General features: G+C 39.3%; 1 protein-coding gene across 3 annotated transcripts in view; it reads left to right on the top strand.

The window, feature by feature from the left end:
• Positions 1-16,669, top strand: part of LOC135338444 (uncharacterized) — a 43,476-nt gene that overhangs the window by 25,573 nt on the left and 1,234 nt on the right. For 2 of the 3 annotated variants that reach the window (XM_064534566.1, XM_064534565.1), the window contains exons 5-9: positions 959-1,063; positions 8,929-9,000; positions 9,116-9,202; positions 9,749-9,853; positions 14,332-16,544. In XM_064534566.1, coding sequence (XP_064390636.1) covers positions 959-1,063; positions 8,929-9,000; positions 9,116-9,202; positions 9,749-9,853; positions 14,332-16,544 — 2,582 coding nt within the window. The remainder of the gene's footprint in view (positions 1-958; positions 1,064-8,928; positions 9,001-9,115; positions 9,203-9,748; positions 9,854-14,331; positions 16,545-16,669) is intronic. The other variant, XM_064534567.1, reaches the window with a different exon arrangement.

Below are 16,669 nucleotides of genomic sequence, written 5' to 3'. Positions count from 1 at the left end.
AGCAGTGGCGGATCCAGGGGGAGATCCCAGGGTGCCACGGATCCCCCTTTCAGTCTAGCTATTGTGGCTTACTACAGCTACCAGCTAGCTATTTATTAGTTTTGTAGCTATTGTAAAAAATGTTGATTCAATGATTGTACCTGCATGTTGTTTTGATGCACCAATTGCCAAAGGAGTGTTCAGGTTAGCTTAGGTTAGCTATAGTTGACTGTTTGTACTTCCATGTATAGAAGTCCCTGGCATACTAGCACTGATCATGGTCGATCATTTTCCGCTTTTACATTTAGATCTACTACTGTCCTCCACGAGGCATCAGCACCCGTGGTGTTTTCATTGGTTAGGGTTTCTAAGACAATGTACTGTACATTCCTGACTATAGCCTCGAGATCAGGCCGATTAAAATACGGCCTGGTATCTATTGCATGGGTGATGATAGTGCACATGCACAAACTGAGTTCCCCAGAATCTGAGGATTTGTTCTACATTAGGAAACTTTTGTAAAATTTATTATAACTATAATAATAGTTTGTTTACTATAAGTTCAAATACTTTGTCTCTGTGGCTTATGCCCTCTATTCCGTTGTTGAGAAGGCTTGCACATCATTCTGAAGCCAGAAGAGGCTACCTCTACAATGGTCGTATGGTCGTAGTTAATTTGGAAGCACAAATTTAAAGATTTTCCATGGTCTGTACAGAAAATAAGTTCAAACATTCCGACCATACGACCATTATAGAGGTAGATGAGAGCTAGCCTCTCCTGGTTTCAGACTATAATTATAGTGTGCAAATAAGCCTTCCTAATAGAGGGCCACAGCTAGCTAGCTAATCTTCACAATGGGCATACAATAGATAGTACATGGGCGTGGACGGACCACACCTATATGATACCATGGCCATGCAAGCCGTATTTTAATCGGCCTGGATTCGAGACTAATTCCTGACATGCGCATCACTATAGGAGCTGTGACCAGGGATGGACTAACTCCACTGGGACTGGCAGTCAGTAGGGGACACCTGGACACTATCAAGTACCTCATCATGAAATGCAATGCGGCTGTTAATGGTAAGTTAGTATAGTAATACAATTATTATTATTAATTTTGTGCATTTATTATGCTGTATACCGGGTTGTCAAATACTAACAATTAATTAAATAGGTTGTACATTTATAAACACCTTGCTAACCTACTGGTATGTACAATATAATGCCTCAATTCCTTGATAAGAGGTATAGGGCCTGCACTGGTCACTGTTTTGCATAGTTATTATAGTAACTTGTTAGTGTATAACAATTAAAACATGCATGAGTGTATACGGAAACCCATGTGGTGATTTATTTACTTGGAAGCCTAATATTATTTTCAGAAGAGTGCGTAGCAAAACTCGTCCATGGAGTGTTGCTACTCTACTTAGTAGATATAATTATCTCTACACTATAATTATAACGCTAGCTGGCTTTAGTGCAACTACCACCTAGCTTTTTGTAGTAATTGTACCTGTTGTTTTGATGTATCAACTTCAATGGGTTCGCCTATAAGTTAGTTAGTTGACTGTTCATAGCAGCTAACTAGCTCTACGCAAGTCTATTATGGGACTTATACCCTGGCTGAGGATGGGATTTTCCCTATATTATAGTCTTACTGCACAACGTGTGACCGGAAGTGGGAACTCCCAAAAACATTCGCGCTGCGCGCTCGTTAATTTGAAGATATGCAACTATTAAGTCAAGTTCAGTCGGTAGAGCATCAGACTGAGGATCATGGGTTTGAGCCCCACATTGGATGAATTTTTTTCGCTGGTGTTGCCCCTTCTATGTGCATGTGCTCGTGCATGTGCTCATGAAAACACCGCAGGTAATAATGCCGTGTCAATGCCAATGAAGCTATATACTGTATACTAGCAGACTATTACAAACAATCTCAGTCATGTATACATGCAGTTACAACAAGTGTTGCAAGCCTCTTGCCATGTTTTTGCTTTCGCTCAAAAGTATTAGAGTGTTATAATAATTATAGAAGAGGTAAGTAATTTGCAATGCGCTTTGATTGTTTCACAAGAAAGGGGTGTCTACATAATACCGTAGAAACTGGATTATTAGCGCTTGTACTATGGTTGCACCAAAGATCAAAGGCTTCAGTTGTAGTTTATACTACTTATACAACCTGTCTGACCACAGCCATGGTATATGGCTGTTATACCCTAGTGTATAACCGCCATATACCATGGCTTGTGGTCAAACTACATGTACAGCTAGAACTGAATACAGTATCCCACCTTTGCAACAAAATTGGGTTTTTTGACACACTGTTTCAATTAAAACAATGACACACTAGATCTACTCAATTCAATCAATATTAGAGCTAGAGAGAATTCAATACAAAAAAGGGTCTACTAATGTTTTAGTCAACATAAAAAGAGCCAAGTTCGAGCAATGAATAGTTCCAAAAAGGAGGCAAATTTGGAAGAACTCCGTGAACCGAACGATACTGGTTTGTTTGTGTTGCTTTTTTTCAACTTTCAACATTGGTTGTCACAACCTGCTTATTGCATTGCTGCATGGGACCAGGAGCAGTAAGAAGGGTCCAGACTGCCAAGTGTTTCTCAGACTAAAGAGACTGCACTGCACTGGGCCAGTACAGTAGGCTTGTGGAATGATATTTTCGGGTACATTTGCACTCTTTGTAGACAAGTAGCACCAGTGTACTTTCTTGAAGTGCCTTCTATAAAGATGCAGAAACACAGCCTTCACAATTGCTTGCTTGAATCATAGACGCTTGCTTGAATCAGCCATCGCGCTTTTTAAAAAGATAGCAAATTCATTGCATAGCTATAGCAACAGTGACGTCAAACAGTAGTTATAAGCATATTCATTGAAGAAGCATGACAGGAAGTAGCTAAACATAGTAGTACAGTTCTAAACATAGTACAAGCCAGTTAAACTATGGCCTCTCGTGGTATATTTGCTTTACACGCTCGAGTAATCAGATAAACCAACTCGGCTGCGCCTCGTGGTTTATCAGATTACTCTCGCGTGTAAATCAAATATACCACTCGAGGCCATTGTTTAACTATAACTTACTCGACTATAAGCGTATATTTATTTTAAGCGCATGCTCAACTGCAGGCTTTAATTGAAGTGCTTTTCCGAAGGTTATTAGTTAATTGATTTAGCTAATTAATTCATTTATCTATGAGCTAGTTAGCTTGTACAGTGCATGATAGCTATATAGCTGGTGATATCCATATGGAAGGACTCTCTGCTCTGCGCACTTAAGGCCCGGGTCCAGATTTCAACACCAAAATTTACACTATGTTCATACTGCTGCAATATACAGTGGATGATGATCCAAAATGAAGCTCAATGTTTTCTTTTTCCAAAAAACTAATTAGCTTAATTTAATTATGCTAATTAGTCCCATAAATGGTGATGACGTCATGCCACTTTCAGAAAGAGAACTGCAAATACGGCGTTGAAGATGCCAAGATCAAGCTTCAAAAACAAGGCTAGATGAACATCTCATAGCTAGGTACTGGTATCCTTGATGGGAAGAGTAGGAGTTATTGTATTCTTGAGATACACAAAATAGCCTACCTCTAGAGTGGCTGTCAGAGCTAAAGAAGCTAGCATAGCTAAGAAAGTTTTAGACATTTTTACTTCCCATCAATGAAACATAATCATAACAACATACTCTATCTTTTGAGGGCCTAAACAGCTACTCTAAGTCCGCCGTATTAATTTGTTGCCATGCAAAGATAATCTATAATAGTTTTAGCTTGGCAGGAACCGGAAACTAAAGCAGAGATTCTTCACATTTTGTTTCCTGCTTTTTTTCTGTAATACTAAAGGTGTACGTAGAGGCATTTTACTCCCGTAAAAGTTACAGTAATGTAGCTCCGTGTCATGTTCTCAATTTACAGCTAGCTAGTTATGGCATGCAACGCGTTGTCTTGTTTGAAGCAAGATGGCCTCACTCTCGTGGCAGAACAGGCCCAGGCTCTCAAGCTACTGTTTGAGGGAAGGGACGTGTTTATCTGGTTCCCAACGGGGTATGGCAAGTCTCTCTGCTATATCAGTTGCTACCCTTTTTAATGGACTACAAGCTAGGTAGGACCAAGGCTCCTCCTGTTGACAAAAGTGTTGTTCTTGTCTCCCCTTGTATCTCTCATCATGAGACTCATGATTGACCAGGTCAGGAGTCTAAACAATAGAGGTGTTTCTGCTGCCATCCTCAGTAGCAATAAAAGGAATCGACAAAGATTTGGTTGCCACTGCCAAAGAAGTGTCTTCTGGGAAGTATTTCCTGCTGTATACTGCCCCAGAGGCTGTTGTTGAAGACCACTGTTGGAGGATTCATTTTTTGTTGTAACACAGAGTCAATTAATTTTGTTTTATGTATTAAAAAACCACGCCCAGATCACGCCCAAATACAATCAATACCAGGCCTTGTAGGCGACCTAGCGTTTAATTGGAGACGGATCGGGCTGGGATCGAGGTTACTAGACCTTATGACGTCATGTGCAATGAATAACATTAATAAACATTATGAATCTCATTAACACTACATCATCTACATCATCTACAGTGCAACAACCAAAGAGAGTAGATTTTTTTTTTGGTACACATTTTTTACATTTTGTGGCATATCTTCTAAAGTAAAAGTGATATGATCTATTTGAGTGCAGGTACTTAAAGTTCAACTATTGGCGCTTCCATTGGACCATCACCTGTTACATCACATGACATCATCAGTATAAAATGGCTGTCTGAAGATGTGTACTTCCGAAAATATGTTAGTAGCTTATTTGTTTGAGTTAAGATCTGAAATTTGTTGTGCATGTACCTGAGTATATTGCTCATCTTTTGAGCTTCAACAGAAGTCTGGGCTACTAGTAAGTTCTGAGAAATACTGCATTTTGTTGTTTTTTGGTGGCAAATATGTTAGGAATACAACTTTCGATTTTATATTAGTTAAGGTCTGATTTTTGAGCAGCTGTACTACAATAGTGTACTTTTCATCTGTACTAACTTACAGGAGTTAGGCTAGCCTCTTCTTTGCTAGAGCGGCCCATCTTGTCAAAAACAGTGCTTTTTATGACTTTTGGGGCGATTTGGCTACGTATAAGGCTAAATTGACACGCCCCTGTGACATAGAATGACCAACACCAACTGTGTATTTACAGGTAGACATCACATGACCTTTGGATGTAGCAAATAACAACAAGATGATTTGTGACGTCACAAATCAATGAATATCATTGTATACGTCAGCAAAAGTAGCAAAACGGAGCAAAATCACCATTTTTGACAAGAAGGGCCGCTCTAGCAAAGAAGAGACTTGTTTAGCTCCTGTAAGTTAGTGCAAATGAATTTTACACTTTTGTAGTACATCCTTCTCAAAAATCAGACCTTAACTAGCATAAAATTGAAAGTTGTATTCCTAACATAATTATTTGCCACCAAAAAACAACAAAATGCAGTATTTCTCAGAACTTACTAGTAGCCCAGACTTCCGTTGAAGCTCAAAAGATGAGCAATATACTCAGGTACATACACAACAAATTTCAGATCTTAACTTAAACAAAATTAATAAGCTACTTCTATTTCTAACATATTTTTGGAGGTACACATCTTCAGACAGCCATTTCATAGTGATGATGTCATATGATGTAACAGGTGGTGGTCCAATGGAAGCGCCAATAGTTGAACTTTCAGTACCTGCACTCAAATAGATCATATCACTTTTACTTCAGAAGATATGCCACAAAATGTGAAAAAAATTAAAATAAAAAAAATCTACTCTCTTTGGTTGTTGCACTGTACATAAAATGTAGGCAATGAATAAAATTAATCTTATCAGTGCCTGTGAGACCCAGGCCTTAAGGTTACGGTATACTAATTGCTCATGAATAATTCATAAGATATTTATTTTCTTTATTTCTCATCACTACATTATTTTTGTAACTAGCAATGATTATCAATGAAAAGAGAACATGAAACAATGCTAGCTATTATTGTAGCTAAAAGTATCTATGTCTTATAATCCAATGAAGTGGTCTGAGGTCAGCTGGAAAAAACTGAAAATTTTAGCGTCAAGTTGACTGCATAGCTTCCAGATTGTCTTTCTGACCAGTATTTGATGCCTAAAGACTTACTGGAGGGCGACTCGAAGAGATCTTGTTCATAGAGACCTTACAGCAAAAAATATATCCTTGTTACTACTCTACAGTCGCCATATTAGCCTACAAAAACAGCTAGAAATGGCCGTAACTTTGTTTCAACTTACTCTCTTGGGAAAAACTCTTCGAGTCGCCCTGCCCCTTTATTCGTATAATAAGAAACAGCAGACTATACGGTAAGGAGGGGTTTCCTGCTGCTTAGAATTGACGCCACGTGACCATTGCCAGATGAGAGCCATTTTACTAGTGTACTGCATTGAACACCCACGCAAATTTGAGCGTGGGTGGAACAGTGTACCGTAACCTTAACTGCACAGAGTGTGCATGCTGTTATACCTTGTCTGATCATGCTGAGAGAATGTGAGACATGAATGAGGTCCTTTTATTCCAAGTTCCTGGTCAATATGAATGTTTTTGTAATACGAATTTAAATGGTGTAAATGATTTGTAAAACTGAACTGTAACATAATACTATGATAATATTATTATAGATCCAGTTAGCAGGGGCGTAGGCAAGGGAGGTGCTTGAGCACCCCTCCTGCCTCACTCTACTACATAATTATATATTATAGCTTACTTGAAGTTCCAGTTGAGCTCAGCACTCCATGCATGTTATAGCTGCATACTGAACTAGCTATTCACCTAAGAGAGTATAGTTTTTAGTTAGTAGCTTGACTCGCGTTATGAAAGATAATTTTTTGCATGCATGCTGGTTTTGCAAACTGCATGGAAGGTCACATAGGGTTCAGCTATTCACTTCCTGCATGCAGCATGCATGGGTGGAGCTCAATATTATACAGTTCCTTTAGTCTATAGAGGAAATAAATGCAATTTGGTACGTGTTAGTACATAAATTGAGATTATAAACGTATTGAGTAATTATTGTGGTATCATAATTATGCCTCAAGCGAGGTATATACGGTAGTGTGTTTGTGTGTCTGTGTGTGTGTGTATATAGACCGCTACAGCTGCTCAAGGATGAATGAAGTGCAAGTAAGAGTTTCTATAGGCTTCTAGTCATGTTTACTTGTTCGTGGATTTGCAAAATAATGCTTCGTTCTCGAGTTATGCCTAGTTTTGCTTACTTGGAATGCCATTGCAGCCTTTTCAGAAGAGTCCGTAGCAAAACTTGTTCACCGAGTGTTACTACTCTACTTAGTAGTTAGTTCTGCACTAGAATGCTAGCTATTGGTAGCTGCAAGAGTGAGCAGAGAGCTGCAAGGCTCTGCTGACTTGCAGCCAGACTTGAACTTTTGGCATCGATCATGGTTGATCATTACCCACTATTTGGTTGATTGCATGCAACAAAATTAAAGATGTTCATCATTATAATATATAATTATACTTATAATCAATGTGTGTATAAAAACTAGCTTTATGTTATGTAGCTTTGGCACCTCCACTGAGGCATCAGCACCTGCGGTGCTTTCATTATTATAGTGTTTTGTGGCATACCAGAAAAAGAGATAAACACAGACACACACACACAAACATACTACTGTATACCTCGCTGCACACATATACACACCTGAGGGATAATTATAGCGTAGTATTCGTTGTACTGAGTTATTATTCCCTGTGTGTGTGTGTATGTCTAGAGTGCTGTTATAATACAGCTGCTCAAGGATCAATGAGCTTCTATTATTATTATTATTATAGTTACGTATAATGGATGTACCTTTAAGTTACGTAGTTTCGTAGAATTAACACTTACTTGATTATAAACGTATTAATAGTTATTTTTAGCACTACAGGTTTTTTGTACTCGAATTGAAGTGCTTTCCCATAATTATTATGCGAAGAATTGTCAGTTTATCATGAGCTATATAGCTAGCTTATGGTTGAAGCTATAATTATATGTATATCAAGGAATTGACTGCTGAAGGTGGGAGAGGGCATGCAACTCAGCATCTAGCAGCTAACGGCTTCTGCATGGGGAGGCACATTCGAAAGAACATGCATACTATTATACTCTGCTACCCCGTCGAACCCATCTGTCCTCTGTGCGTGTACAGAAAACACGAACGCATCAAGAATTCAGAATCGAACACACTATAACATGATAATAGCTATAGCATTTACATTTTCTCTTTTACATTAATTTTTTCTCTCGATCTGCATACAACGTTTTGTCTTTCTAGCTTAGTCTGCATGTACCACTTCGACTTATATTGAATTTCGGTGCATGCATGATATCGAGTTGTATGCCCTCTTTTCTGTATACGTCCTTGTTTATTATTTAACCAAGGGCGCCCTTGGAGAGAGTCCTTCCAGATATGCCCATTCGTTACAAACATTTCAAAATTAATGAAACGTATCTTTTGAAATTTCATAGAATTTCTGTCATTTTAACACTAAAATACGATGATGCATCTCATAAAACATAAGCTAGTGTTTTTGCTGTGTCTATCTGGAAGGACTCTCTGTAATTGTATGCTGTTACCTTGTCTGCATGATGACGTTGAGAGAATGTGAGACATGTTATATAGATCAGGCTAACCCCCCAAAAAAAGCTATAGCTAAAAGTTACTTGACAACATAAAGCGATGAAGCCATAATTATCACATAGCTTCTGGAGCTAATACATATTTACCGCTGTATTGAAACAGTCCACTCAACAGTGCACCCAATAATTATAACTCTTAACTTACAGTGTGTTGTATAAACACATGCATGGTGCTGAACATGTTATTGTGAACCTGTACATAATTATTAGCTATAGTCACAGTGCAATTGTTGTTCTCACCTCAGATTCTGCACTAGTAGTTCGTATCCTAGAGCGGACACTGAAATATGAAGGTGATGTAACCACCAAAGTTGACGGTGAGATTCATTATTAGGTGTACACTGAGTTGAGTGCATGGAGGTCATTAATTTTACTGACTATAGATTATAATTATAGCAACAGATGCTCCTTTTGATATTTTTTTTTCTCCAGAGAACAATCGACTTCTCTTGGCTTGCAAGTTTGGGTACGCAACAATTGTTCGATATCTGATCAATGAGTGCAATGTGGATATCAATGGTGCGTGAGTATCTTTGTACACTGATTGTTAATGACCTTTCTACCTCCCCATTAAGTGTGTACGTCTCAACAATATTAATGATCAAATGTTAGGCCCTTCATAACTCATTGTGTATGTCTTGGGTACACCACTTACTGTGAGTACATGGAGTATGGGACAGGGAAGCTATAGGTGTTCAATAAGAAGGCTTGGTTACATTAGCTGATTATTATTGCTCCATTATGCGCATGCCCCAGTAGCGTATCTAGCAATAGGCTCAGGGTACGTGCTCAAGCATCCCCCGAAGCTAAAAATCATTACTGTAACTTACTGTTTATCTGAAGAGCTCTCATTAACGGTGAGCAGCACTAGATTGAAAGCTATATAGAGCATAGCCGTTAATCTGGAAATTTCATGTATTCGAATGGGGTCTAGTCTGGCATTAGCGAGGTTCTACTGTAGTAACTAGATTTCGTTTGTACGTATCTATTCCATTATCACTGTACTATATCAGGTATTGTCACGTACACTTCCACAACTCTGACCTCTGAATCACCACTATATAGGCGCTGTGACCAGTGATGGACTAACTCCACTGGGAGTGGCAGTCAGAGAGGGGCACCTGGACACTATCAAGTACCTCATCATGGAGCACAACGTGGCTGTCAATGGTAAGTTAGTATACAGTTAGCTGATACAGCATGTGCAGTACTTGTTAGGGGATTTGACACATACATGATTAGCAACCAGTAAGTTGCCGATGCTTTATTATTTTGGACACAATCTTTTACATTTCCTGTTGCAAATGTACAACCCAGATAATATAATTATACCCGAGGCATCGATCGTACGCTAAACCCAACGTTGAAGCTCTTTATGACTTCATATTTGTGTATGCGGGTATCTTTCACAGAACGACCGTTAGAAAGGTTTTCGTGGATTTAATTTACGCGGAATAGCAGGCTTGTTGCAGCATGCATGTGATATTAAATTTCTGGGTAAATGTTCGTAGTACATGCTGAATCAGCAAAAACCGCAAACATTTTTATACCCTTGAAATATACCCGCCGTACCTGGCAGTTAATTAGCGTGTTGTGTGGATATAAAAATATTATCTTAGTGTGTGGTGGATGTGTGACTATAGTATGCCATGCTCTTTAAACAACAAAAACAGTAATAATATTATGCATCATCGTATTTAGTTTGAATGACAGAAATGTATGTCATTTCTACATGAAATTTCAAAAGATGCATGTGTTTCATTCATGTTTTATGTTACTGTATAACGAATGTATTTTACTGTGTATGGCTCTTCTTGTAGCTTTTCATTCATGTTTTATGTTACTGTAACGAATGTATTTTTACTGTGTATGGCTCTTCTTGTAGCTCCATGGTGAAGGTGATCATCACTTTAGATATAATTATACAGACTGGCGTCAGTGTTCTTCTGAGATCATAATTATACCATATTAACCGCCATTGACTCGATATTGAGCTGCACACGTTTGCTAAAATCGTTGCATGATTGTAGTAAAGCGTAATTTTTGCCCGTCTTTTGCGCCCCCACCGAACGTGTGTATGGGGAGGATCTTAATGGGGGAGTGAAAGCCTCCTTTAACTTGGATTGGATGTGCCGTGCCCCTCACCTTAGTTCGGCACTTCGAGGCCGCCAAAAACATAAAAATCCTCTGTACATTCCAGCCATTATGTGTCAAGGGTTTCACTGGGGTACTGGGTGTGGGTTAATGGGACCAAAATTGAGGTCAGTATAGATGAGAGCTTGTTACAGAAATCATGCAGCAAGTACCAGATATCGCCACATTTGCCAATGGATAAGCGGTTGTAATAAAATAATATGACAATGCCGCACTATTATTATACCAGGAGTATATATACAGTAAGCAACTATTATATTAATCGAACTAAAAAATACTAGGATATAATTATTGCCAGGAAAAGCACGAAAAAGCGAAGAAACAAAGAAATTCGGTGAGTGCATAACTCTAATCCATTACAACGTCATTCACATGTACAAAATTAATATTTACGCTATTACATACATTTTAGAATGTTTTTGTGACCGTGTTGACCTAAATACAGAGTTTAGCACAGGCATGCATACACGTGACATGGAAGTGATGATGTGGACTGGTGGATGCATGGAAGCTTGGAACACTGTCTAATAATAATTTTTATTTATTGTTAATTGTGCTAATGTAATATCAACACTGACTGTACATGTTGTAACGTTATAACTGATTGGAGTTATAATTATATGCACTCGCCGAATTTCTTGTTTATACGCTTTTTCGTGCTTTTCCTGGCAATCCTATAGCAACGTTAGCTACACATTGCAAATGTTTTTTTAGTTCGAATCCCTTTCTTTTTTCAGTATACAGAGTATCATACTCTTCAATAATGAAAGTGAAAGGAACTATGTGACAGCCATGTTTATAACTGTAGATGTAGTTCGAAGTGAATGCAAAATCCTCCCGGAGGCATATTATAGTACATCTATGCTAGTCAGTGCATACGTCTAGCATAAATAGCATACCTGAGGTGAGAGAATGAAAAGTTGAACTGAAGAAAAGGAGGTTTGTGTTACAGCCACGCCCATCTCATAAGTTATTGCCATGCATGTGCGTTGCTGTGGCAGTCATGTAAAGATTGCAGAATTGCATAGGTTGGAGCCTGAGAGGTCATCTGCCTCTTGGAAGCAAACGCAATTCTGAGAAAAACACCCATGCATGGTCCATGCAGGTTGTAGTCGACTATAACTATAGACGCAGTATCCAGAATCTTCTGAACATGTTTGTACAAGGAGGAAATGTTTTTCAAGAATCTTTCTTAATACTTAGTCAGACGAAAAGCCGTGAAATATGAAAATAGTGCAAATAATATAAATAGTAATGCGTGAGAATATTCATAGACTAAAAAGCTAACTAAGCTATCTGCCCAGTCAGTTTCTTGATGTGGCCTTTCCCTGCAGAAATAGAGCATGCAGTCTATACACCGAGTCAAAATGTGTGCAAACCACACAATTGCACTGTCAATCCTATGTACAACCTATACTGGTTGTACTAATACCATTATGAATATGCTCTACTTCACTGGGTTAATACATGCCATGTAAACGTATTGGTAGGCAGGTAGGCAAGCTATAATTATACATTTTACCACATGCATGCATGTGCTTGCGCAATACATGTAATTTTTGGGCGTTTATACCCAGAGTATGAGAGAGTATGAGAGAGTCAGACAATATAGATTGAAGAGAGAGGGAAGTGGTTTAGAGCATAATTATAGCCATGCAGGATCTTTTGAAGAGGGGGCAAAACTTAGCCACGCATATGACCGGAAGCTACGCCTCTTAATGATGACGTCATAATTAACTTATTCTGGTCCTATACCGACTAGCCCATCACAAAGGCATTCAGCAATTGATAGCAGAGATTTGGCCATGCATATACCATGTTGAAAACCAGACAAGGACATTTCTTCTGACAAGAGCTGGAGAGCCTGGGCCTATTTTGTAATGAGGGTGAGGCCTTCTTGCTTCAGCAAGACAATGCATATTATGTTCATCTAAACTTACCGTAGCTAGCTATAGTTAGATATAATCTATGACTAGATTTTAGTACTGGAGAGCATAATACATGCACAGAGTTAAATTACGGTATTAAACTTATACGGGAAAATATGACAGGAAACAAAATGTGAAGAATCTCTACTTTTGTTTCCGGTTCTGCCACGTCCAGATACACTCATCACCAGGCCGTATCATTATGGGACCGAGGTTAGCTAGCTAACAGCAGCAAGATTCGCAAGAAAAGGGGGTGCCTGATAATCAGTTACACTAACCTGAGCTGAGTATAGTAGAGATCCGGAGGGCCATTGCCATGCACCCCCTGGCTATACGCTATACAAGTAACATTTGTCGTATATACATAAAATGTCACTAAAAATAATACGCTCATAATTATAACATAAGTGTGCACTGACTTCACGTGATGCTTCTACAAAACCTGGGGAATTAATTGCCTCAAAGCTCCCCCAGATGAGCCCAACCCTCATTCGTTGCAGACATGCATAATTATATAAATCTACATGGGCCATAATCAGGTAGCAAGATTATTCTCACTTCCCGCTCGACAATAATTGTAGTGTAATTGCACTGTGTGCATGCTTGTATACAGTAGATAAAAGTCAATTAAAAGTTTCCGTTCCGTACCGTAAAACGTTCGTGTAGAAACGGAACAGAACTGCTCATTAAAAATTAAAACGGTACGAATCTACCCCCTTAATAACGATCACACTTGTAGCTGCTTGATATCGGACGATGGCTAACTATAGCTTAGTACAGTACAGTGTTCAAGAAATCAAGCTGGTGCATGAACTGTATAATTATTATTATTATGTTTAACAAAGATTCCTCATCCTCCACAGATAGCTATACAGAATCCCAAGAAGCAAGGTCAAGCGAGCTAGTTACTGATCGATTGTAGAGCTATAGCAAGCTATACGTAGAAAATAAAAATATTTATGGCTGTATATACCTCAGAAAATTTCACCAGTTTTTCTCCATAAAACTGTATAATTATGTAATTATGGTGCGTTTATGAATAATACGCTACCACTCTGTTTAACTTCGTAAAAACGTATACAACGCAAACGGAACGGAAACTTTCATTTGAGGGACTGGTACTTCATAATTTATATCAATCTACAGTGTTAATTATACCATGCATAATAATAATTCATAATTATTATAATAATAGTCCATAGTCTTCTTGTGTCATCATGTTTTGCTCATAATAATAATACAGTTATATAGTACATGTCACTTATATTATATTGTGGAAGCTTCCCAATACAACAGTGTTGAAAATAATTATGTACGCATAATTATCAATGATGACTGTACGTTTGTCACAATTTATCGAAAAACCTCGAAGACCCATTACTGACAGTAACAACGGCGTGCATGCATGCATGGCTCTATACCTGTTTACCAGAATAGCGGTCAATAATAATTATATTATAGGAACATGTTTATTGATAACTGATCAGAGTTCGTCTGTCCTTGAAACTAATTAAGGGACACTAACTGTAAGTCAGGTTACTCAGTGATTTGTTATTCCTGCCACAGATGGTGTACTATTGTTAGCATGCAAGGAATCAGACACGGAATTTGTTGAGTATCTTCTAAATGTCGCTGGCTGTGATCCCAATATCAAAGGTGACGATGGACAGACACCACTCTTTCATGCAGGGAACAAGGAAATCATTCTACTCTTGTTGCAACACGGAGCTACTGCCGAAAATGCATATTCCCAGCATCGCAAAGCTCTTGGTAAAGTGTTTTCAAAGGATCCGCTGAAAAATCCAGTGAAGATACTTGTTATCGGTCACGGTGGAGAAGGAAAGAGCACTCTCATTGAAGCAATGGAACACGAGCCAACTGCACTCACATCTCTAGTCAACATCTTCGTCTCTCCTAAAGAAGTCGATGGAGTCAGCCAGAAAACAGCCGGAATCATCCCTCGATTATTCAAGAGCCGTGTCTTTGGAGATGTGTTGGTCTATGACTTTGCTGGTCAAGAGGTCTACTACAGCAGTCACGCTGCCATTATCAAGTCAGCAGTTGATGCATGTCGGCCCATTATTGTCCTAGTCCTAGGGCTCCATAAAGATGACACCTACACCACTCACTCTGCCTCCTATTGGTTGGGCATCATTGCCAACCAGTGTGCCAATATGGAGGGCAAAGCACCACTCATTGTAGTAGGTAGCCATGCTGATTGCTTAACCGATAAACGGAAGATTGCGAAGAAAGAAGAGATTGTTTTGCAAGCTGTTTCGAGATATCCGACCCTGGATCTGCTGAAGTTCATTCCCATGGATAATCGCTACTCCAACTCTAGTGGCATGAAGATACTGCGAGCCACTGTCGGCCCTGCTTGCACCAGTATTCGATCAACGTTGGCTGTTTCTTTAAATGCACACATGTTTCTCATTTACCTTGTTGGCAAGAATGAGATTGCCTTATCACTGGAGCAAGTTCAGCAAAAAATAAAAGAGGAATCCAGTCAAGCCCTCTCCAAGAAGCACAAAGAAGTTGTACCATTCATTCCGACAACCATTCCTCGTCTTGTTGAAATCTGTGTTCAGCTCAATGACAAAGGTCACATCCTCTTCCTACACAACACCAGCTCACCAGAAAAGAGCTTCATTGTCATCAAGAAAGAAGAGCTCCTAGGTAAAATTAATGGTTCCATATTTGCTCCAAAAGATTTTGATCAGCACTGTCAACTCTCCACCAGTACCGGTGTTGTACCTTGTTCCAAGCTGGCTGCTCACTTTTTTGACTTGGACACTAACATGCTCACTGGATTCTTGATTAATCTAGAGTTTGCTGTGCCCATTGAAGACCCGGAAGTCCTTCGTCTTATTGATGATCAGCATCGAACAGGCGATTATGAATCCGTATCACCTGACGAGAAATATCTCTTCTGTCCTGCCCTCATCCGGTTAGAAGTTGACACGAAAGTGTTCAAGCATCGCAATGACCTTGCTTATCATTTTGGTTGGGTGATGTCATGCTCTCACAAGAACGAGTTTCTAGACGCTCGATTTCTCCACGTTCTTCTGCTTCGATTATCCCTCTCGCTTGGTCATGCTCCGGTGATCAAAGCTCATATCCCCTCTCTACAATACCACTGCTCGGTCTGGAAGACTGGTGTTTGCTGGGGCACTGATAATGGTGACAAAGTTCTAGTGGAGGTCATTGACAAGAAGAAAGTGGTTGTTTTGATTCAAGCACACCATCTCTCACTGGATCTCTTCAAGCTGCGCTCTACTGTGATGAAGAAAGTTGTTGACACCTCCACTGAGTTATGCTCTACTGTAGTCACTGAGGAGGCCCTCCTTCCTCCTCACAGTGTGACCTACCCTCTGGAAGATACACACATTTTTGATATAAAGTCCCTCGCTAAAAGCGTATGCAACCAAAAAATGTTTGTCGTATCAACTGAAACTGCAAAGACCTTGCGATTGAGTGATCTGCTCCAAGCTGAAGTGTACGCTGATCTCGGTGAGAATATTCTACAGCTTCTGTTCAATCCAGCACACAAAGAACTTTCTGCTCGATTCATCTCGGCCCTTGCAACTTGTTTGAACAAGAATCCTCGACTGGCTGATATCGTACGTACAGCTATTACTGAGAATGCCAGCGCTGCATTTCAAGAGTGCAATAATCTCGATGAAGTTCTAAAAGTCTGGAAAAGCACCGGAGATTCCAGTGATAAAGCACTGAGAAGAATTCTGGATCCACTTAGTGTGTTTGCTGGACGAAACCCTCTCGTGAGTTGAAAGGATTGCTTGGCTACGTTGATGTGTGCATCGTAATTAATCTTTTCTTGCTGCATGAGGTATTGAATATTATTACACGCCTGTATAGTGTTTCGATTTGCTAGTTATTAATTTTG

The sequence above is a fragment of the Halichondria panicea genome, chromosome 7 (genome assembly GCF_963675165.1).
Source record: "Halichondria panicea chromosome 7, odHalPani1.1, whole genome shotgun sequence".
Lineage (NCBI taxonomy): Eukaryota > Metazoa > Porifera > Demospongiae > Suberitida > Halichondriidae > Halichondria > Halichondria panicea.
The sequence above is the reverse complement of the archived record's forward strand: the minus strand, read 5'-3'. Positions and strand labels throughout refer to the sequence as shown.